The 22,934-nt window shown below is 42.9% G+C and overlaps 1 protein-coding gene across 12 annotated transcripts in view; it reads right to left on the bottom strand.

Moving 5' to 3' along the window:
• Positions 1-22,934, bottom strand: part of KCNH7 (potassium voltage-gated channel subfamily H member 7) — a 264,759-nt gene that overhangs the window by 80,876 nt on the left and 160,949 nt on the right. For 7 of the 12 annotated variants that reach the window (XM_083704661.1, XM_083704662.1, XM_083704660.1 and 4 more), the window contains exons 3-4: positions 20,019-20,174; positions 3,972-4,004 (exon numbers count right to left, since the gene is read on the bottom strand). In XM_083704661.1, the coding sequence (XP_083560787.1) occupies positions 3,972-4,004; positions 20,019-20,174 (189 nt within the window). The remainder of the gene's footprint in view (positions 1-3,971; positions 4,005-20,018; positions 20,175-22,934) is intronic. The other 5 variants (XM_083704656.1, XM_083704663.1, XM_083704658.1 and 2 more) reach the window with 1 other exon arrangement.

A 22,934-nucleotide genomic window follows, 5' to 3' on the forward strand; every position in this document is an offset into this window, starting at 1 on the left:
AAATGAAATACTTAAATGAGGTACAACTACTCTATTCCATAGAAGCCCTGTATGTGCAATAAATAAAGAGTTTTCATACAACTCCTCACACGTTCACTGAATGAACGATGGGGAAGAGCAATTGTATTTCCTTGCCATACACTACCCAGATGAGTCATGACTCATTTCCAGAGCAACTGCATGCAGAAAGTCCCAGCCTCACTAGGTAGGGTTGGAAATGTTCTCTGCATGAAACTCTGGACCACATCTTCCAGTCAGTGTGACAAGCAGAGTTGCTACCTGAGTCCTTTTGCTCTTTGGCTCTACATCGAGCAAGGGACCCTACCAGGTAGCAGCCAATCTCATAAGCGCTTTGCCCTCTCAAGCTTTAAAGGTCATGTGTGCTTGTGGGGGTGTGTAGAATAGCTGACTTTGAATGGGGATGCTTGAGGGACTGGATCACTGCAAATTCTGATGCGAACTGACCTGATCTGTACATCATGAACAAACGAAGGTATCTGCCAGTTTTCACACTTCCTAAATGTTCTGACACTGTTCTCAGCTTGAGCAGCTCATCAAGATAAACTTTACAATGCATAATTTGAGAAACAAATAAATTTAGAAATGCATATTTGGTGAGGAAAATGCATTTTAGATTACATATTTAAGCATGTATTTAAAGATGAATTTCTGGGGGAGAAGAAGATGAAGAAGAAGAAGAAGAAGAAGAAGAAGAAGAAGAAGAAGAAGAAGAAGAAGAAGAAATTGCAGATAAATGCAGATTTTAGAGGTGGCTGATTCATCCGTTCCTAGCCATGGAGTATGCTTTAAATTCACGCTCTCTGTGCCCAAGTGAGAATAAGAATCCCAGGATACCAAATGTCACTTGGGCTCTCACTTGTGGGGTGCCTCAGGGTTCTGTCCTCTCCCCCATGCTTTTCAACATCTATATGCAGCCGCTGGGAGAGATCATCAGGGGGTTTGGGCTGGGTGTTCATCAGTATGCGGATGATACCCAGCTCTACCTCTCTTTCAAATCAGAACCAGTGAAGGTGGTGAAGGTCCTGTGTGAGTGCCTGGAGGTTGGAGGTTGGATGGCGGCTAACAAATTGAGGTTGAATCCTGACAAGACAGAAGTACTGTTCTTGGGGGACAGGAGGCGGGCAGGTGTGGAGGGTTCCCTGGTCCTGAATGGGGTAACTGTGCCCCTGAAGGACCAGGTGCGCAGCCTGGGAGTCATTTTGGACTCGCAGCTGTCCATGGAGGCACAGGTCAAATCTGTGTCCAGGGCAGCTGTTTACCAGCTCCATCTGGTACGTAGGCTGAGACCCTATCTGCCTGCGGACTGTCTCGCCAGAGTGGTGCATGCTCTGGTTATCTCCTGCTTGGACTACTGCAATGCACTCTACGTGGGGCTACCTTTGAAGGTGACCTGGAAACTACAACTAATCCAGAACGCGGCAGCTAGACTGGTGACTGGGAGCGGCCGCCGAGACCACGTAACACTGGTCTTAAAAGACCTACATTGGCTCCCAGTACTTTTCCGAGCACAATTCAAAGTATTGGTGCTGACATTTAAAGCCCTAAACGGCCTCGGCCCAGTATACCTGAAGGAGCGTCTCCACCCCCATCGTTCTGCCTGTACACTGAGGTCCAGCGCCGAGGGCCTTCTGGCGGTTCCCTCATTGCGAGAAGCAAAGCTACAGAGAACCAGGCAGAGGGCCTTCTCGGTAGTGGCACCCACCTTGTGGAACACCCTCCCATCAGATGTCAAAGCGATCTACAATTACCTGACATTCAGAAGACATCTTAAGGCAGCCCTGCTCAGGGAAGTTTTTAATGTGTGATTTTAGTGTATTTTTGGTTTCTTTGGAAGCCGCCCAGAATGGCTGGGGAAACCCAGCCTTATGGGCGGGGTACAAATAATAAATTATTATAATTATGTCAATTTCTGTGCAGATGCTTTATCTATCTACACTGCAGACTGATGCATGTTTGGATCTGCATTCCTACCTAAACCAAGAACATTTTCCACCGGTCCGTATGGTTCTTTACAACAATAATCACAGCGTGTAGAGGTAGTAAGCAGGTCAGAGACAGAGGCACTCTTCTATCTCCTCTGTCTACACAAACACTCACTCACTCCATAGCATTTAAGAAGCACGCGAGAAAGCCATTGGAGTTGTCAGTCTTCAATTTGTACCCATAGATCCAATGACGTGCATCTTGGGAGCTGTCCAGGAAGCTTTTGCCTAACAGCTAATGTATGCTTGACAAACTGGCTACAGCTGAAAATTACCAAAGTACATTAAAGTCATTGTGTAGTTTTCGTAATGCACGTGAAATTGAGTTATAAAACAGTCTGTAAATCAATTGTGCAAGCTAATTACATCAAAGCTCAGACAATTACTATAGTTCTTTGTTTATCAGTTGCGGTGCATGCCCATAAAGTAAGATCATTCATCGAATTTCCTTGCATTTTTGCAATGGAAAATGTAGAAGGTTCCCTCCCTACCCTGCTGCTGTTCTATTTTAGTAATATTCATGGTGGTGCAGATGGTCTTTTCTGCTTCACTAGGTTAATACAACCATGTTTGGCTGCAAGGCTGCATTGCTGATTTAGCTGTCTTAGCTGCTAGTTCAGCTGGAAAGGATACCCATTGAGAATGTGGCTCACTACTAATACTTTCAGGAATGAAATGGGAAACCCGGATGAATATCTTTGCCAGTCTTTTTCTAACTGGAAAAGAAACTTCCAATGTTCTGTTTTGATTTAATTGAACTGTCTCTTGACAGGTGGCTCATTTCTACTGTAAAGGCAATTAGCAACTTAATGATCTTTCATATTCTTTCTTTTGTCTCTCTCTAAAAAAAGAAACCCTCTTCTATTATTGGACATGAAATAGGCAGAGCTCACTTACAATTTGTGTGAACAGGACAGACATTGTCACCTATATAGCCTGATCTTATCCATTCTATTTATTTATTGGCATCATTTGCATCATATTTGCATTTGGTACTTGGAGACATTTTCTTCGCCCTGAAACGAAGGCGACTCTAGTGGGTGGAAAGCTCCGCAGTCCATTGAACTCAAGGAGATGGTGTGATAAGGTTAAGATACATCCTTGGTATCACATGCAATACATGGTAGTGAGACATATAGATTTGGGCCATAGTATGCCACGTGGATGGTGGTGACAGATTTGAGGACTAAAGCTGTTAATACTTGCACGATGGACATTTAAGCCTGGTGGGATAAGAGGGTCCATCTTCTTTTATCCTCACCATTAAGAGACAGGAGAATGGAATAAGGATGGGGAGGATTAGGGTGGGACAACTGAGCCATGCAAGAGTTACCCTTAAGATGCATGGATAAATGACCTCAAAGCAAAGGGTTTAAACAAGGGACACAGCTAGGTGAATTCAGAAATATTTAAACTGAATATTTGCATTTAGTTATTGAAATAAAAGTAGCTTGTGGCACTTAATCTATTACAATCTCTGGACCTTCTTTCTGACATGGGGAAAAAAAATCTGTATCAGGTTGGATACCATGCCTCTTGATGTGTATCAGGTTGGATACCATGCCTGTTGATGCAATATATGTGATGTTCACAGGGCAATGTTTTCAAGCGATACATCCATGTAGAAAAGAGATTAAAATTGGTTGTCCCAAAAAACTTGGTGGGTAGGACATGATGTCAGATAATCTAAGCCTTCATAAAATGTGACCCACAAAATTGAAGGCTGCATGTGCATGCTTGATAAAGCTCTTATTTTTGCAACAAACTGCATGAGCAGGGAGATTGTCAATCATCTAATATGTGGCTGGTAGGATGTTCTGGGTTTGGTGAGCGTCTATAGAAAAGAGGAAGGTATTCAGATCCAGTAAGTAAGAAACAGCTTTGAATCAGTGCTCAGGAAAGCTGGGCTAGTCATTGAAATAATAGGAGCAGAAGTGGTGTAAATAGGATTTCAATGGATAGAATTACCTGAAAATGAGCCTCTTGAAAGGTTGTTGCCATCTGAAATACAAGTAAACTGAATTTACAGATAGCATTCATTTTATTTTTTTTTTAAAAAAGAAATAGCAGATAATAATAAATCAGTTATAGTTAACCTTAAATGTGGGAAAGAAGCATATGTCAAGGAGATATACACAAAAATTAGAATTTGCCTCAATGGTTGCCTTTCAATAAATCATAAATATACAGATCCACATGGATGGTATTTAATGTAATACATTGCTTTCACAGCCAAACACCACTCTGCTTGTATGTGTAATGGCTTTGGACAGTACAGAATTGAGGCAATAGAGGGCAGCTTCATTGCTTTGACCTTTTGGGACCCTGGACAGTTGCCCAGCATGTGTAAAGTATGGTGTGAGCCCTTTCTTTCTCAGTCTTGTGCATTTTAAGGAACAATGTTCAAAGTAACTGTGTGAGATTGTTCATAGAATTGCAGAGCTGAAAGGGATCCCAATGGCTATCTAGCCACCGTTCCTGTTTTCTTACAAGAGGAGAACTGATGCAATAATAAGTTGGTCAAAACTACCAATGGATCCACTGCCAGTGTTGACACATAACAATAAGCCAAGAATATTGACATAAATAGGGATGGGGGAGAAATTTGGCTTGGAATCTCCCTATCTTGCATTTCATGAAAAAATATGCCAACCAAAATGCAGCTAACCTTTGAAAATGGCATTCTCCAAATTTTGGAGCAAAATTCTTCAGTAAAAAAAAACTGTGTACCAAAAATGTATGTATTGGGTTCTTTTTTCTTCTTCCATAAAAACACATGCTTTAGTCAAAATAACAAAAATGCATTATATTGCAAAACATTGCTTGCAAAACATGCACATTAGTAAAAATTGCATATAATAATGTGTATATTAAGAAACGGACAAAGGTCTGTATAGTTAAAGCCATGGTTTTCCCAGTAGTGATGTATGGAAGTGAGAGCTGGACCATAAAGAAGGCTGATTGCCGAAGAATTGATGCTTTTGAATTATGGTGCTGGAGGAACTCTTGAGAGTCCCATGGACTGCAAGAAGATCAAACCTATCCATTCTGAAGGAAATCAGCCCTGAGTGCTCACTGGAAGGACAGATCGTGAAGCTGAGGCTCCAATACTCTGGCCACCTAATGAGAAGAGAAGACTCCCTGGAAAATTCCCAAAATGTTGGGAAAGATGGAGGGCACAAGGAGAAGGGGACGACAGAGGAAGAGATGGTTGGACAATGTACGTGAAGCTACAAACATGAGTCTGACCAAACTGCGGGAGGCAGTGGAAGACAGGAGTGCCTGGCATGCTCTGGTCCATGGGGTTACGAAGAGTCGGACATGACTAAATGACTAAACAACAACATATTAAGAAACACATGCCTTAAAATGCTGATGCCTGATGCAAAAATGTGGCAAATTGCTCTTATGATAGGAAAAACAAGAAACTGACTTACTCTTAACCATAAAAGGGTTTTCCTCTTCCTATACTTTTGATCATAAAAGGGTGTTCCTGTTCCGGCACTCTTATCTTGGAGCAAGAGGTCACCAACTCCTGGCGCCATTCCCAGACTAAGTTTGTGCGTCAGAGTGTGGTCTTAATGTAAGATAAGATAGACAGAGTGCCATTCCTGCTCCACTGGAACAGCCAAGGTCATCCATTGCCGTCACGGACTGATAAAGGAGTGAGCTTTGAGCACAGCTGACTTTCTGTTTATACATTGACTCACAAGCTCAAGTTAATGCATTTTAGAAAATGCTCCCTTGGAGGAGGAAAAATGTGGATTTTGGGGCCCGTTCCAGACTGACTATACAGTGAGGTTTTTAGATTTGGGAAACCCATTCCTTCAAAGGCTGGCTAGCAATCCTGCCTTGCTTGTTAGGAAGAAGCAAACTACAATCCCAGATATCTTGCTAAGATGGACTTTTTTACAGGCTTGTGCCAGAGGAGGAAAGAGGTGGGAGTGACCAGGATGACTGATGCTGTTCTGCTAAGGGAAACCTTTTAAAGGTGAGTGAGGAGGACAAATAGATATCAGAACAGTCTTGGGAGTCAAAAACAGCAAAACCAGATGTACAGCGCTGTGGGTGTGTTCTCCAGCTCAGGATCTCCATTGGCTCAGAGCTGGAGAACTTAAATGCTGGTGGCTAAAGGCACAGCCAGCTGAAGATCCTGCTTTGTTGATCAGGCAAATTGTAGGGTTGCCATATGCCTGGAATTTCCTGGACATAGCCGGAATACTGCAATCAGAAGCAGTGCCCAGGAGAAAATTGCTAAAATGTCTGGGGAAATCCAGGTTTGTTAAGTGCATAGAATGGAAGGCTGAAATTCTAGCCATAGAAAGATGTAGGAGCAGCTTGTGCTATAACAAAAAGTAAAGAAAAGCTTATGCTCTGAATTGCTGCCTATGTGCTATGTAGTCATTATCCCTATGGCATGCCTATTGCTTTCTGACTTAATCCCTGGTCTCCTGTGCCCCTTCCTGGATTGCTTGTTATTTTGGATAATTAAGTCCCCATTTTAGAAGTGTTTGACAGCTATGTTTGCAGTTACTGTTGATTTTTACTTTCCTTTTGCTAGATCATGAAGAGGAAGAGGAAGAGGAAGAAGAAGAAGAAGAAGAAGAAGAAGAAGAAGAAGAAGAAGAAGAGGAGGAGGAGTTTGGATTTGATATCCCGCTTTATCACTACCCGAGGGAGTCTCAAAGCAGCTCACAATCTCTTTTCCCTTCCTCCCCCACAGCAAACACTCTGTGAGGTGAGTGGGGCTGATAGACTTCAGAGAAGTGTGACTAGCCCATGGTCACCCAGCAGCTGCATGTGGAGGAGCGGGGAAGCGAACCCGGTTCCCCAGATTACGAGTCTATTGCTCTTAACCACTACTCAACACACAAGGTTCTTCACCTCTTAACCTGGCTGTACAGAGAGGAAGATGAGGGTTTCAGACTTTGCTTTCATTTTAATCATTAAATGCTCATCCCAGGCATTGAAATGGTTGCTCTTTGCTTTAGCAACTGGGGATTGTACAGCCCTCCTTTCCCTGAACAGGAACTCTTCTCTGGAGCTTCCCTCTTTTTCTTTTGCTCATCCCCTTCTCTATCACACCTCCACATCAAACATATATTGCAGAAATAAGGACAGGTATCAACTCCCCCTATCCTTTTTGTCTTTTTATTCCAATGTCATCTCAGTCTTTCTGGAGAGTTAGTCAGTATTTTCCTTGACTCTTTCCCCTTCCCCTATCTTCTGCTGTCAAGCCCAAGCAAGTTGCTCTTTTGAAGGATGCACGGCTGATCTGCTCTCTTTCTTCTTCCTTGCTGTGCTCCTAACTTCTTTCTTGGCTGATCCTCCCCTCCCACACCTCCCCTTCCCCTCTAGCATTGCCCTGAAGTCTCCCTCCTTCCTTTTGATTCTTGCTTGCCTTAACACTTCCCCAACCCACCACCTTTTCTTCCTCCAACATCCTCCCCCCCTTTTTTTGAAAACCAAATGTCTCTAGTCAGCATCATTTTCCTGACTAGATGCCCTGATGTCATGTTTAGGTTATAAAATGGGTATCATTTGAGAACTGCAGGTCTGTGTGCAAACTGCACGCTTCATAACAGAGCCCTACTATCTATTCCAGGCCTGGATGATCCAAACTCCTCACACTGTCTGGTAATCTTACGATATATTTCTGCACTTTCTTTACCTGTCTAAAGAGGCTTTGAGGCCCAAGTATGCACAGTCTACTACTATAGCTCACAGAAGTCATTTCCGTCCACAGGCAGCAAGGTTCCTGGTGGTTTCCCTGGAATCCTTGACAATCAGTATTATTCAGCTAGAATATTATTCAGCCTATGAATATTAAGGTCTGCTCTGAAACTGCAGGTGCAGATAGTTCTGTGTATCCAAACCCTTAAATCAGGTGTAGAGAACATGATATCTCTCCCCCCCCCCAGTCCCAGCCAGCATGGCCAGTGGTCAGGGATGCTGTAATCCAACAAAATCTGGAGGGCCACAAATCATCCACCCCTGCCTTAAGTAAACCCAGAACACCACATTCTACAGCTCTCCAAGCCACATATTGAAAGATACCGTGGCATCATTATTGGGCAGGAACTGGGAACTGGAATCGTCACTGAGCCATGAAGCTTGCTGGGAGATCTTGGGCCTGTCACAATTGCTCAGCCTAATCTACCTCTCAGGATACAATTGTGAAGAGACAATGGGTGGGTGGTGGTGTACTGTGGGGAATGTCAGGGGCTGGACTGAGGAGGACTGGTGGGGACCGCCGCCCCCTTCTCCTGAACTTTCCTGAGAACAGGAGGACAGTATAGATTTAGAACAGTGGTTTGCAGAAGGACATAGTTCAGAGGCTGCAGAGGGGAGAAGCTGGGAAATATTGGGAGATGAACAGCAGGAAGAAGAAGCATCAGGGGAGAGACAGCTGGCAGACTCAGTGTCTTTGGAGAGCATTCCTGGCCCCCCTTTCCCAGGACCAGGTGTGCATTGAGGGTAGTAGAACAGAGAGCTCAGAGGCAGAAAGCTCAGATTAGCCAACCCAAGGGTGACGTAGAATAGGAGAGATGGGGGGGATTTACTTGGAGCAATGCCATTATTTAGGGAAGACTACATTCCTTCGTCTCTCTCACTGTGAATGTTAATAAATTACGTGGTAAGAACTTTTATTGTTTCTCTGCTTCTTGGCTGCTACTGTGGAAGTGATCGGATTCCCCAAAGCCTGACAGGGAACCAATATATGTTGGCCTGAGCTCCTTGGGGGAAAGGTGCTAAAAATAAGTATAACAGACAACACATTTGGAGATGGAGCAGAAGTGGATTTAGGGGAATGCGACTGGTTTGGTTGCACTGGCCAAGCCCCTGGGGGTGCCACAACTCTGATTTACAATGGAGCGTAAGAAGCAGAGGGGTCCCGAATTTTGGTGTTGCGCAGGGCACTGCTGAATTTTGAGACCCCCAAGATCTGCGGCTGGATGGAGATCCCAAACTCTGAGGGATTCCCAGCTTCAGACAGGCACTTAGAACAACGCAGATGTTCACTTATAGAATTACAATATGAGATGTAGGAAGGATTCCTTGGTTACATTATTTATTCATTGCCATGATGTAAAACTGTGCCTTTTCAGATTTATAAGGCCAAGTGCTGCACTAAATAATAAAACAGACAAAGTAAGGTGAGCATCCATAATGTAGCATTTTTGCCACATAGGGCTCACTAACCTTTTGTGCCATTCCCTTCTGTCCAAGTTTCTCTTAGATCTGTTTTACTGTAAGTAAAAAAACCAAGAGCTCGGCAAACCTCCTATTGACACTGGTCTGCAGGTCACACTAAGTATGTTCCAGGAGAGAAAGTCTCAGTTGCTCTGTTCCTCCTTGGTCTGCACCACATTAAGCTGAGCCAAGGTTTGGTTAGCGTGTCATCCAAACCCAAGCTCATGGTTGAACTCTCTCTATAAGAACGTAAGAAAAGCCTGCTGGATCAGGCCAATGGCCCATCTAGTCCACCTCTCACAGTAGCTAACAAGATGGCTGTGCAAAACCTGCAAGCAGGACCTCAGCAATAGATGGGTTGGATCCATTCTATAAAATGATGGGTTGGAGCCAATGAAGCTCTTCCACAAACAGAAGAGAGCCATATGTTCATAGAAGGGGCTTAAAAAAAATGCACACACAAGAAACACATTCCCTTTCCTCCATATGTAGCATACTGTACATGTAGTTGTGTCTGATAGGCTTGGCTGCAGCTCTCTCCCTTCTGCTGAAGTGGTTGCAAGCAGTGCCGGATTTAAGCTAAACAAGCTATAGCTTAGGGCACCCCAAAAAAATTTAAAGGAAGAAAACCTGGATGTACATTTCCAAAACATAAGATTAAAAAAATGGCTTTAGATACCTATTAGGTCCATAAATTACCATAAAACATATATTCAACACAAAAAACAGCAACAATTTGTTGTTGACAGAGGACAGGTGGATATATACAGGGCCCCATTACTTTCAGTAGCTTAGGGTCTCATCAAACCTAATCTGGCCCTGGTTGTAAGCCTGCATTTGGTATCATGTAAGGTGTGAAGTGACCTCTTTTGCCTGGACTCTTCAATGTTGGAAATATCTTTCACTTATTCAGGTCAGCATATTCACAGAGCCTCTCCATAGAGATGCAGTGCTTTTTTCCGGGGGGTGGGGTGTACGCAGGGGTACGCATACCACTAAACATTTTGTGAATCTAAGTTTGGCCTCATTGAGGGACAGTATTTCAATATGAGTAGGAAAATGAGAGTACCCCTAAACATTTTTTAAATAAATACACAGGATGATGCACAATATATAAAAGGTAGGACCGTTAGGTCCAGTCGTGGATGACTCTGGGGTTACGCACTCATCTCACTTTACTGGCCGAGGGAGCCGGCGTTTGTCCGCAGACAGCTTCTGGGTCATGTAGCCAGCATGACTAAGTTGCTTCTGGCGAACCAGAGCAGCACATGGAAACGTCGTTTACCTTCCTGCTGGAGTGGTACCTATTTATCTACTTGCACTTTGACGTGCTTTCAAACTGCTAGGTTGGCAGGAGCAAGGACTGAGCAATGGGAGCACACCCTGTCGTGGGGATTTGAACCACCGACCTTCTGATCGGCAAGCCCTAGGCTCTGTGGTTTAACCCATAGTGCCACCGACGTTCCAGCACAATGCATACTCTGTTCTTAACTTGAGCCTTTTCGAAATGTGGCAAAAAATGAACTCAATGGAAATAAAAAACCAAATGGTGCAACCCAATACTTGATTTTAATGGAGATTAATCCCATGTCAGTGTATATAGGACTGCAGGCAAAGGGACATGTGTTAAGTAAACTGGGATTATTCCTTGTCATTATCCTATGGAGTGATGAAGTAGTTTATATTGAGATTCTTAGAGATTTGCAAATCAATAAGGTAATTTTTCTGAAGCACCTTGCCAAGTGCTGACTATGTTTTTCTGCCCAATAACTTTTTGATTCTGCATAAACTTCACAATGCATGGGCCATCTAGCTAAAATTCATTTTTAATTGCTTTTTGAGGCAGGTCCACATATTGGCACAAGACTTGCCATAATTAGGCTGGCACAAGCAAGTAAGCTTTTCTTCTTCCTTCAAAACAACAACATCCTGATCCTGTGAGTACATGAATCTGTGGATAAATTTACTATTTACATTATATGCAAGACCAAATAATTAGTGACTTGCTCTTCATGCTGATTAAGCTATACTTTGATAGAATTCCACTAGCATTCTTCAAAGGCTTTTTGCCCAGTTGTATACCAAAATAGTTGATCTAAAGGAAAATGATCTCGCGATGAGAGAACCAATGTGCTTGAACAAAACGCTCTTTATCCTGACCGTTTTAAATGAATTTATGGGTCAGTCCTATTCCTCAGAAGCAAGCATCATTATTTTCAATGGGAGTTCCCCCCCCCCCAAGCAAGAGTGTATAGGATTGCACACGTATTAGTGTCTCAAATAGATTAGCCACTGGGCAGTAGTTCTGTACCATCAAAGGACACCTTGCTTAATCCAAGGATTTCTGTCCACCGTTTTTCCGTTCTCATATCCTCTGCCACTCCTTCATATGTTTTCTTCTTAATACTCAGCAAAATACCTGTACCCTTGCTATGCATTCTGACTACCTCTCATGTTGACCAGCTGCTGTTTTACTTTGCTTTGTTCCTACCTCTGATACGTGCTCCCTTTCCACCCTGCCCGAGATTCCACTTAAAAGCAAAAGCAAAAACAAAAACAAAAAAACACCACTCCTTATGCAACTCCCTTTTCTTTATCTGGGAGCAAGCTTACACAGCTTGCATTTAAGGGCTCAACATTTTACCCCATCTGATCACAACAATGTGGAAGCACTGATCCCCAAGCCTCACTGGTTTTATAGGGACCAATGGCTTCCCAGAAGGCTTATGTGTGTGGTACGGAAGCTGTACTACCCAGGACAGGATGGGGTTGTGCAGCAGCAGAGAGCATTGTTGGCTGCCCACTCTCCACCTTAGAGCAGATTTATGCCACAAGGTGCCATAGGAAGGCATTGGACATAGTAAAAGATCCATCGCATCCTGGTCACTGTCTCTTCGAGCTCCTGCCGTCGGGACGGAGATACAGGACGATGAAGACAAGAACGAGCCGTCTCAAGAACAGCTTCTTCTCCAGAGCGATCTCGGTCCTGAATGGGAAACCTGGACTTTGAAAGTCATCTGATCTTCCTTGCTGTATTATACTGTATTGTTTTAATTAGTGTTTTTATAGTTGTTCTGATTTTGTGTGGAGTGCCCTACCTGGGTGGATGGAGCAGCCAAGTAATTTTCGTTGTCCCCGAGAGGGGGCAATGACAATAAAGATATTATTATTATTATTATTATTATTATTATTATTATTATTATTATTATCATCATCATACCTGCATTTCCCAGGAAGATTTGGACCATAGGAAGCTACGTGCAGTCACTCCTGCCCATAAATGGTCTAGCCACTGCTATTCATGGTCTGGTCCAGATTAGATGGCTACATTGTGTTAAACATCTTTGAAGACTTGTTGGTAATTCTGTGTATGGCAGCTAGACTACACAAGACGATCTGAGTCCTTCTGACCAGCCTTATGTTATTTCAGATCTGGGTATCTCAAGGGCTGCTTGAGAGAAGCCTGCTCATTCACACATACCATGTGCAGAATTTCCTTCTTCAGGAGTGCTAACTTGGCCCCACGACTGTGGGTGCTCAGGGCCATGGGTGTCATGCAGCATGCACAGCTCTGGCACTGAAATTTGTGGGTGCCTAGCTCCTTCATGGGGAATTTTTGTGAGTGCTTGAGTACCCCAGGACCCCAGGGAGTTGGCACCTGTTAGATGGCAAGGTTAGTTTGATGGCAAGCTGGGACTGGGCTTTATTGGTCATAGAACTTTGCACTGGGATGCTCTCTCAAGAGATGTTCATCAGTCCAGGCAGCAGCAGAAAACAGGTTTATTTGCCTAGCCTTTTGGTTTTAACGGTGCTGCTTTCTCTCTGCTGGTGGTTTGTTCATTTTTACTGCTGTTTTACAGTCTGTTGTTTCGTAATTGGTTTGGTTTTTATCATTCTTTAATTTCATCCCCCCCCCCCCATGCCACTTTGCAAATCTCTAATTTAATTTCAGGATATAAATGTTTTGAATAAATACAATAAATCAATGGTGGTATGTCAACACAGGGAGACTTCTGAGTCAATATGCAAAGGGTTTCACTTTTCCTGACTTGTTTCCACTTTGCTGTGCAGCAAGGAACCTACCTTTGTTTACTCAGAAGGAAACTCTACTCTGCTCAATGGGCCTTTCTCCCAGGTAAGTGAATATAGAATTGCACCTCCAAAAACTATAGCATCGTTCAGATTTTTTAGAAGTCAAAAATCCCACTGAGTTAGCTCAAGCCCCTTCCATGAGCCTATGACAGCTGTTTGGATCCTGGCCTTCATTTTCCTTTAATTTATCTCAAGCCATTAAAAAAAGGCTTCTTAATTTTAGACACACAGTAGTAACAATAGATTATTGTATATGAGTTACAACATGCACTGTGGTGACTAATGGAGAAGTTTAGAAACTTGGTCAAATGTCAGTTTGTTCTCTGAATTACTCTGACAGCACAATCCCACACACATTTACTCAGAAATAAGGCCCAAATAAAATGAGCTTACTTTTGAATAATCCTGCACTGTTAACTATGCAGAGTTATGTCTTATTTACTTGATCTGTATTGCGCTGAAGTTGTGTACAGTGGTACCTTGGTTCTCAAACTTAATCCATTCTGGAAGTCCATTCCAAAACCAAAGCGTTCCAAAAGCAAGGCATGCTTTCCCATAGAAAGTAATGCAAGATGGATTAATCAGTTCCAGACTTTTAAAAACAACCCCTAAAACAGAAATTTAACATGAATTTTACTATCTAATGAGACCATTGATCCATAAAATGAAAGTACAGTAAAATAATCAATGTACTGCAGTCACACAATCAATGAGTAGCTGAGCTGGGTTCCACACAGTCACAAAAACAAAACAAAAAGCTGCAAAACCAAAAATGCAAAATAAATAGCAAAGACAGACCTCAGAGTGGCACTCAAAATGGAAGTGTGGCACTCTAATTGGAAGCGTAACACTCAAAATGGAACATGCTCTGCTTCCAAAAACAGTTCACAAACCAGAACACTTACTTCTGGGTTTTCAGCGTTTGGGTTCCAAGTTATTTGAGTACCAAGGCATTTGAGAACCAAGGTACCACTGTATTAGGTACGTAAGATGCAAGAAGGATGTTGCATAACATTGTGCAAAATGTTATTAAAAGCACATGAATAATGGATGTGTGTGTGTGTGTGTGTGTGTGTGTGTGTGTAAATTTTAAAATAATGAACTTTGGTTGAAAGGCTTTCTGTTTGTAATATAATGTTTCATCTCCAACTTAAAATGAACATTGCCCAGCTTTAGGCTCCACTGAAGGGGATTTTTAAATTGTGCAACATGCTTTCTGCATTAGAAATTTCTTGGTTCCCTAAGCAGAGGCCATTAGATAACTCATACTGCAGAAACTTGCTTCAGTAAGCAGAATGGGGAAATTGCTGTTTTAACTCCTCTGGCCCCCTTCCCCATGAAGTTCTATAGCACAAATGTTATCAAACAGAGACACAGCTTGATGTATAGATAGCAGGGTTTCAAAATCAATGATTCCACATGATAAGAGTTCCTGAGAAGGATTCAGAACTGTAGCACAGGGAGCAAATGATTATGGCGTATGACACACAGATGTGCAACTCTCTTAAAAACTTTCAGGGCAGGCCTTATACCCCACCACATATTGCTGAACTTTGGCCTTCATATTGTCATGAAATGGTTGCTTTTCGCCCCCTCACCTGCCCATTCTGTTCAAATCCTAGAAGTCTTACACTGGAGTCAATGAGAATTCCAAAGCACATTAGGGAGAATTCAGATGTGCAGTTTGGGGATTTTGTGCTTACATAACTGTTCTCAATTACACAGAAAGATGGCCACAAACATGGACCACTTCAAAGGATGATTAGACAAAATAATGGAGATTAAGAATCTCAGTGGCTAGTAGTCACAATGACTATGTTCTAACTCCACTGTCAGAGGCAATGCATCTGCATGCCAGTAGCTGGGAATCACATTTGGGGAGAGTGCTGTTGTACTCAAGTCTTGCTGTCAATCTCCCCATAGGTATCTGGTTGGGCCCTGTGGGAATAGGATGCTACACTAAATGAGTCACTGGCCTGATCCATCTGGCTCTTCTTGGGTCCTTATCTGAATAGGTTACATTTTTGGCAGAATGTTTTCAGGACCACAGGTGCTTTAATACAACACAGTATTTGGAGATGCACTATTGAGAAAGGCTGTAGTCTTATACATACTTACAGTGAATAAATCCTGTGGAATTCAGAGGCACTTACGTCTGGGTGTAGGCTTGCATAGCCAACCTTTTTGGAAATGTACTTGTGTTGCTGGCTGTGCGTATGTGCAAAAATAAGCTTAGAACAGCAGAGGCGAACCCTTCCATTTTCATATAGCCCACAACAGTCTGACTGACGCATTTAGCCCCGAGTCCTCCTATTTGCAGATCACTCTTGGAAAATACAGTGTGTTAGAATTACAGGTCCTAGTTTCAATAGTTCGTCTGGGAGACAGCCTTACAACTTTGCCTTTTTTAGTGAGATGTTTTATTACCAGACCTCCCACTACACCCAATTCCTACTTCCTCTACGTAGATAATGTTCTCTGTGGAAATAAATCACCTTGATAGTATTACTACAGTGGTACCTCGGGTTAAAAATTTAATTCGCTGTGGAGGTCCATTCTTAACCTGAAACTGTGCTTAACCTGAGGTACCACTTTAGGTAATGGGGCCTCCCGCTGCCATCGTGCGATTTCTGTTCTCATCCTGAAGCAAAGTTCTTAACCTGAGGTACTATTTCTGGGTTAGTGGAGTCTGTAACCTGAAGCGTCTGTAATCTGAAGTGTCTGTATCCCGAGGTACCACTGTACTTCCTTGAGCAGGGTTGCCTACTGCCTCTTAAGACGACACTGTTATCTCAGAGACCAAGCCTGCCTTTCCTCCTCCCCTGACATGCCCAGCCTGTGCCATGGAGCTTCCTCACTCCCTCGGTCTTGAAGGGGCCTGCTTGGCATTGGCTGGTGCTGCCTCCTTCCCCTGAGCCAAGGAAAACGGTGCATGAGACTTCCAGTGGGTGTTTCTCAGTGGAATGGCCTGGCTCTTTGGTCAGGGGCAAGAGGAGGAGGGCTCTGGCCCCTTCCTCCCACTCTCTGTCCTCATTGGAGTCATCAGTATTGGCTGCTTAAGGGTTGCGCTTAACACTCCTTCTAGATGGGCTTTACAGGGTGCCATAGCACGGCTGCTTTCTAGGGCAACACTTCGACAACATGCAACACCTCTGTTGAAAGCCTTGTTCTGGCTGCTATCCAGCTAGATTCAAGGTTTTACTTGTTGTTGCTTAGTCATTTAGTCGTGTCCGACTAAGGCACTGTCTTCCACTGCCTCCCGCAGTTTGGTCAAACTCATGTTAGTAGCTTTGAGAACACTGTCTGACCATCTCGTCCTCTGTCGTCCCCTTCTCCTTGTGCCCTCCATCTTCCCCAACATCAGGGTCTTTTCCAAGGAGTCTTCTTTTCTTGTGAGGTGGCCAAAGTATTGGAGCCTCAGTTTCAGGATCTGTCCTTCCAGTGAGCACTCAGGGCTGATTTCCTTCAGAATAGATAGGTTTGATTTTCTTGCAGTCCATGGGACTCTCAAGAGTTGCCTCCAGCACCATAATTCAAAAGCATCAATTCTTCAGCGATCAGCCTTCCACACATCACTACTGGGAAAATCATAGCTTTAACTTTAGGGACCTTTGTCAGCAAGATGATGTCTCTGCTTTTTAAGATGCTGCCTAGGTATAAAGCCCTAGATTGTTGTGGACCAGGATATCTGGTCCACCTCTCCACCTCCATCCCACTCCATGCCCTTAGGATGAAGCTCTGATAATGGCATTATGTGGCTCAAGCACACACTGTTAGCACTGCGGCACCAGTTTTCCAGAATCAAAAAGGAAGCAAGCCCCAAATTATGTTTTCTACATTTCTTGAAAACCTTCCTTTTCTCCAAAGCCCTCCCAATTTCATATAATTCATCTCTGCAGTTTTAAATTATGGTTAGCGTTTACTTTTTTGATATTGCTTTATGATCAGTTTTATATTTTATATCACTGTTAAGGCATTCTGTCCCTTAAATGCAGAGTGGTTTATAAATTCAGAACAAATGACTGAAATCTACTATTAAATGCAACGAGTGATGGACATTTTCCTCCTTATTTTATGCAGCCTTTCCAGAGCCTAATAGCCTTAGCTAAACCTAATAGCTTTAGCTAAAGTTAATAGCTTAGGAGCAAAGCTGAGCAAATAATTCATGAGTAATTTGTTTAACAAATCTAGCCTCTTATTGTGCCATTAGAATATCTGCAAGCAGATTATGGTTCTCATTTTTTTAAAACAAAAACAAAACAACACTCCATTCATATGGTTTTGCCTCCTAATTGGATGAGCAGGCAGACATTCTTCCTGATATAGACATGTGTGTGTATGTTTAAAATTGGATTTCTAGGCACTGATGGCCTTCAGCAATGATACTGCATTTTGTAGATACATCTATTGAAAAGCATTCTTTCATAAAGTAGAAGCAAATGGGGTGTAAACATTTTTTTAAGCATAGTGCAAATGAGGATTCTTTTCCTTCAGTAACTAGGTTCAGATCCACACTATATATTTAAAGCACATGGCTCTGGGGAACAAAGTTTGTTAGTTGGGAACTGTAGCTCTGTGGGGGGGAGCTATGTGTTTTGAATATATGGTGAATTTAAACATACAGAAATGTAAACCTTGGGAAGAATCCTATTCTGTACAATTTTCTTGTTTAGCCACTTTTCACGTGCAGAGTAAGCCCTCTTTCGTACAGGGGTACCTTGATATACAAACTTAATTCATTCTGGAAGTCCGTTCTTAAACCAAAGCATTCTTAAACTGAGGCGCACTTTCCCTACTGAGGCCTCCCGCTGCTGGTGCCCTTCCACCGTTCGGCTTCCATTCGTCTTCCGAGGCAAAGTTCACTAGCTAGAACACCTACTGTACTTCCGGTTTTGTGGAGTTCGTTGTCTGAATAGTTCATTAACAGGACTGTTCATAGACCGAGGTACCACTGTACTACATATGATTTCACTTAAAAAGCCTTCCATCTTTGTATACCTCCACTGCATATGTTCACGGCCACATCTGCACAATACATTTAAGGCACTCTTATACCACTTTAATGGTCATGGCTCCCCCCACAGAATCCTGGGAACTGTGATTTGTTAAGGGCGCTGAGAGTTTTATTCTTGTTGCTGGTGACTGTTGATCTGATTTCATTCTGATGTAAATTATGACCCATCACTCCGTATTGTTTTCTTAATATAGAAAGTGAAAGATGAAGAAAGCAATCTCTCTCTGAGATACAGTTATGGTTACAGTTTTGTTTTTTTTCTAATTTTCCTTTCCTTTGATTGATTAGCCCACTGATTTTTACAACCTATTGATTTTTTTTTTTGGCTATTGTGTTCTCAAACATTAATAAACATAAAATTGTCCAGTAGCACCTTATAGACCAACTGAGTTTGTTCTGGTATAAGCTTTTGTGTGCATGCACACTTCTTCAGATACAGATATCTGAATAAACTTAGTTGGTCTATAAGGTGCTACTGGACAATTATTTATTTATTTTTATTTTGACTGCATCAGACCAACACAGCTACCTACCCAAATTAATAAACATGCTGGTTTTTTTTTTAAAAAGTGCATGCCTTCTGCACCCATTCCCTTTATTTCCAGGCATTTTCAATAACACATTTTTCGGGAACATGCTATGCAATGTGTTGAAGGCATGTATAAAGTCATGGTTAATACCACTAAAACATTCAAACTAGTTAATCAATCAGTGTTGCCTTTTTATGACTGTGACTAACGTTTTCACCTGGAGATGCCACAAATGGAAATTTGGACCTTTTTGCATGCAGTGCAGCTGCTCTGCTCCTGAGCTACAATCTCTTCATTTGGACCCAACATACCTTTAATACAAGCTTTTAAAAAACTAATATTACTAAATAAATTTGTATCCTACCCCTCACCTGACATAAAAATAGAAAATGAAAACACAGAATGCATAATGAAAACAAAAGCAGAACAAACCAATAACCCCCTTCCCACAGATACATTTCAAAGGCCATAGAATGCTAATCAGCCAAACGCCTGGTGTCTAAAGATATCAGTGAAGGCACCTGGTGAGCATCCCTGGGGAGAGCATTCCACAAGTGGGGAGCCACTGCAGAAAAAGTCCGTTCTCATGTTGCCATCCTCCAGACCTCTTGTGGAAGAGGCACATGAAGAAGGGCCTCAGAAGATGATTGCAGGGTCTGGGTTGGTTCATATGAAATGAGGCGGTCCTTGGTGTATTGCGGCCATGAGCCATTTAGGGCTTTATAGGTCAAAAACAGCACTTTGGATTGTGCCCAGAAACCAATTGGCAGCCAGTGAAGTCAGGCCAGGATCGGTGTAATATGCTCAAACCATCTCCTCCTGCTAAGCAACCTAGCTGCCAAATTCTGCACCAGCTGGAGTTTCCGTACCGTCTTCAGAGGCAGCCCTACATATAACGTGTCGCGGTAATGTAACCTAGAGGTTACCAGAGCATAGACAACAAAAATTAGGCAATTCCTGTTCAGACATTTGAAACACATTTCCCCAACTCAAACTACAGTGCCCAGAATTCTTTGTGGGGTAGAATGTGCTTCGAATGTGTTTTAAAAGGTATAGTGCGTACACAGCCCAAGAATCTTCGTTCCAGGGAATGTGTTAAAGGCCAAAGTTCTACCAAGAGTAGCACATCATTTGTTCCATGCCCTACGACCCACCCACCCAAATTCCCATAGTAAACACACTTACGGTTTGCAACTTTGGCTGAGAGTATCTGGTTCAGTTTCTCTGGAGACTCGACATTCTCCTCATCTGTTACGTATTCAAAGCTAATAATAAACATCATGGCAACTCCTTCTTGATTTTTCACTGGGATGATGTGGGTGTTGCAAATGAAGGTGGATCCTAGATAGGAGAGAGAGAGGAACAATTTAAGCAAAGGTTTGTAAGTGAAAACATTCCTCCCCAATGATTTCTATGCCAGTTATTCTAGGAATATGTTAACTGTTTTGAGAAACACGATCATTCGTTTGATTTAAGGACAGGCAAATGTTTTCTGACAATCAATCAACCATATCATGAGTTCAAGAAGCTCCCTTATTTATGTCACTGCCAGTGTGATCCTACACTTGCCAAGTCAGAGGCAAGTCCTATTGTGTTTAAAGAGAGTTACTTCCAAGCAGTGCTGGATGGTGGTCATTTGGACTGGTAGGGCGTCAGACAGGGAGCTCAAATTGGATGTAGAATGGGAGAAATGACAGACAGAGCCAACTAATCCTACTTCTGTCCCCATCCTCCTCTCTGATGAATTTTACAAGGGGAAACATTGAGATTAAGAAGGGAGAAGCAAAGAGGCAATGCCACCTTTCGGGCTGGTTGTGGGGCAGGCAGGCAAGTGGGGACTGGCTCAGGGCAGACTGGGGATGGCAGGCCACTGCCCCATCTGCTCAAATGCAGCAGCCTCCACTGTAAGTGGGTGAAAGAGTTCAGCTCGCCTTTTTTTGCTGCTTTTTTGTTCCTCATAAATGCTTCAAACATGTGCACAGCGTCATACTGGGAAGGTATTCAGTGTCAACAGCCACCTGCGATTCCCCCTATCAACAGAGAGGCTGAAAAAAGCCCCATTATTCTCTTAAATGTCAGCAGCTTGAAAGTCAAACTTTTGGCTGGGCTACAGGGAGGACACTTGCTTAAAATAGACAACTATTTGTATTTTAGCTGTCTTTGTGGTGGAATTCTGCACATTCTTCCAATTCTGAATCAGAAAAGTTTCGGCAGGTTTTTTGTTTTTAGGGAGTGGGGAGAGTTTTTCAGTTGAAAAAAACTTTACTTTGGCTTCCTGGATAAGCCAGGAACGCTCTGCTCTGTGTCCATTCAGTATAAAAGACATCATTCAGAGCATGGAAACGCCATTTTCAACGGAGCCCAGCGATAGAAGCTGCATTGAGGCAGCACCGGGTGTTGAAATTTTGCTTCCCTAACAATTTTGCGCTGGGGGCAACTATCCCTGTGGCCCCTCCCACACTATGCCACTGCCCTCGTGGCCCCTTCCATCTCTATGATTCTATGAGAGAGCTTGACACACACCAATGGGGAACTCAACAGTAAACATGAAGTCAAACAACAACAACAACCCAATTTCATGTATTGCAAGTAGAAACAAAACAACTCGCTGAATATGTTAACAAATATATGCCTCTACTGTAACATATGCAGCAGCTCTCTGGACGTCTTCCATGGGGAATACACAGAGGCTGAAGAAGAAAAAGAGACATTCGGAACCATCATCGAGAATGGAGCACAGGCCGAGATGTAGCCTTGAGGCTATGTAACCTGAGCGTCAGAGAAAAGATGCAAGGGCGGGGGGGGGGGAGCTTTAGCACAAACAGACATGCTGCTATTCAGATTATCTTTAGAGCTGAGCAAATAAATAAATAAACTGACTAGCTCTTTTCTGACTGCTCACAGGGTGGTGGTGAAGCAAAGCTGCCATCCAAAACCAGGGCATTCCAGGAAGCCTGGCCTGGTGGGAATCAGCATGAGAATCTTCTGGCAACCTCACTTCCTGGAATGCCTTGCAGGGAAACAATGCCCTGTGTTGAATGACGTTGCTCCCAAGGCGTTCCAGGAAGCGCAGAAAGCTATGGAGAGATCCCTGCACCTGTCTGAGCAGTGCATGACTCTTTTATGTTTTTTGAAAGAAATGTTTAAACCACCAGAAAACCCTTGATCACCTCAAGGTCTTTCTACTAACATGTAAGCTTCTAACATATATAAAAACGTAATCAAAAATCTGCTCTCAGGGTAAGCAGGGTTGCACCCTGCTTTTTAACCACTTTCACTTATGCCACACAGAAGTGGGAGAAATGGCAGATACGAAAATGTGGCCTAAGGGCTTGACATCTGCCACATACAGTGAAGTCACTGGAAACTGCTCTTGCTTGGTACCTTTTCTATGCGGCTCACCTCTTCTTTTTCAGTGACAGGCATAATCAAGCATTTGAAGAGGCTGGATGATGTTCCCTCAACTCCAAAACTTTTCTTTACGATCTGTGTTTTTTACAAAGTCATTTGTCTGCTTCTGTAGCACTGGGTATCAACTCTTGTAGTAATGTGATTGCAGTAATAAGCACCAAGAGGCACTTTGGCTACTAGTTTCACACAGATACATCTGCGAGAGAATTATCTGGCCATAATGACAGGGGCTTGAAACTAATGCAGAAAACCTGGAATATATCAAGTGATCTACAGTCATTGACAGAGTTCCTTCAAACCAGCACCCATCTTGATGGCAGTGGACAGAAATGAGAAATTATTTCCATGGGAGAGCTATTCCAGATATACAGTGTGTTTGTGGCGTGTGTGTGTGTATGTGTGTGCACTCTCTCTCTCTCTCTCTCTCTCTCTCACACACACACATATGGTAAGTCCAATATATATAAGTGCTTTGGTGTTATTTATGAATGCATCTGCATATGTTAAGTGTGACTCTCAATTATGTATATGTTCAGTGTGCATGCATTAGATGTTATAGCTTTACCGCCTGCCACACAATCATCAAGTGTATAATGATACAGAATGCAATATGACTAAAATCAGAGAAAACTAGCAGTCTGGCACCATGAGCCAGCAAAAGCCAAAGCAGCTGTTCTGTATTAAGTGGTT

Source organism: Podarcis gaigeae (genome assembly GCF_964106915.1).
Source record: "Podarcis gaigeae genome assembly, chromosome: 1".
NCBI lineage: Eukaryota > Metazoa > Chordata > Lepidosauria > Squamata > Lacertidae > Podarcis > Podarcis gaigeae.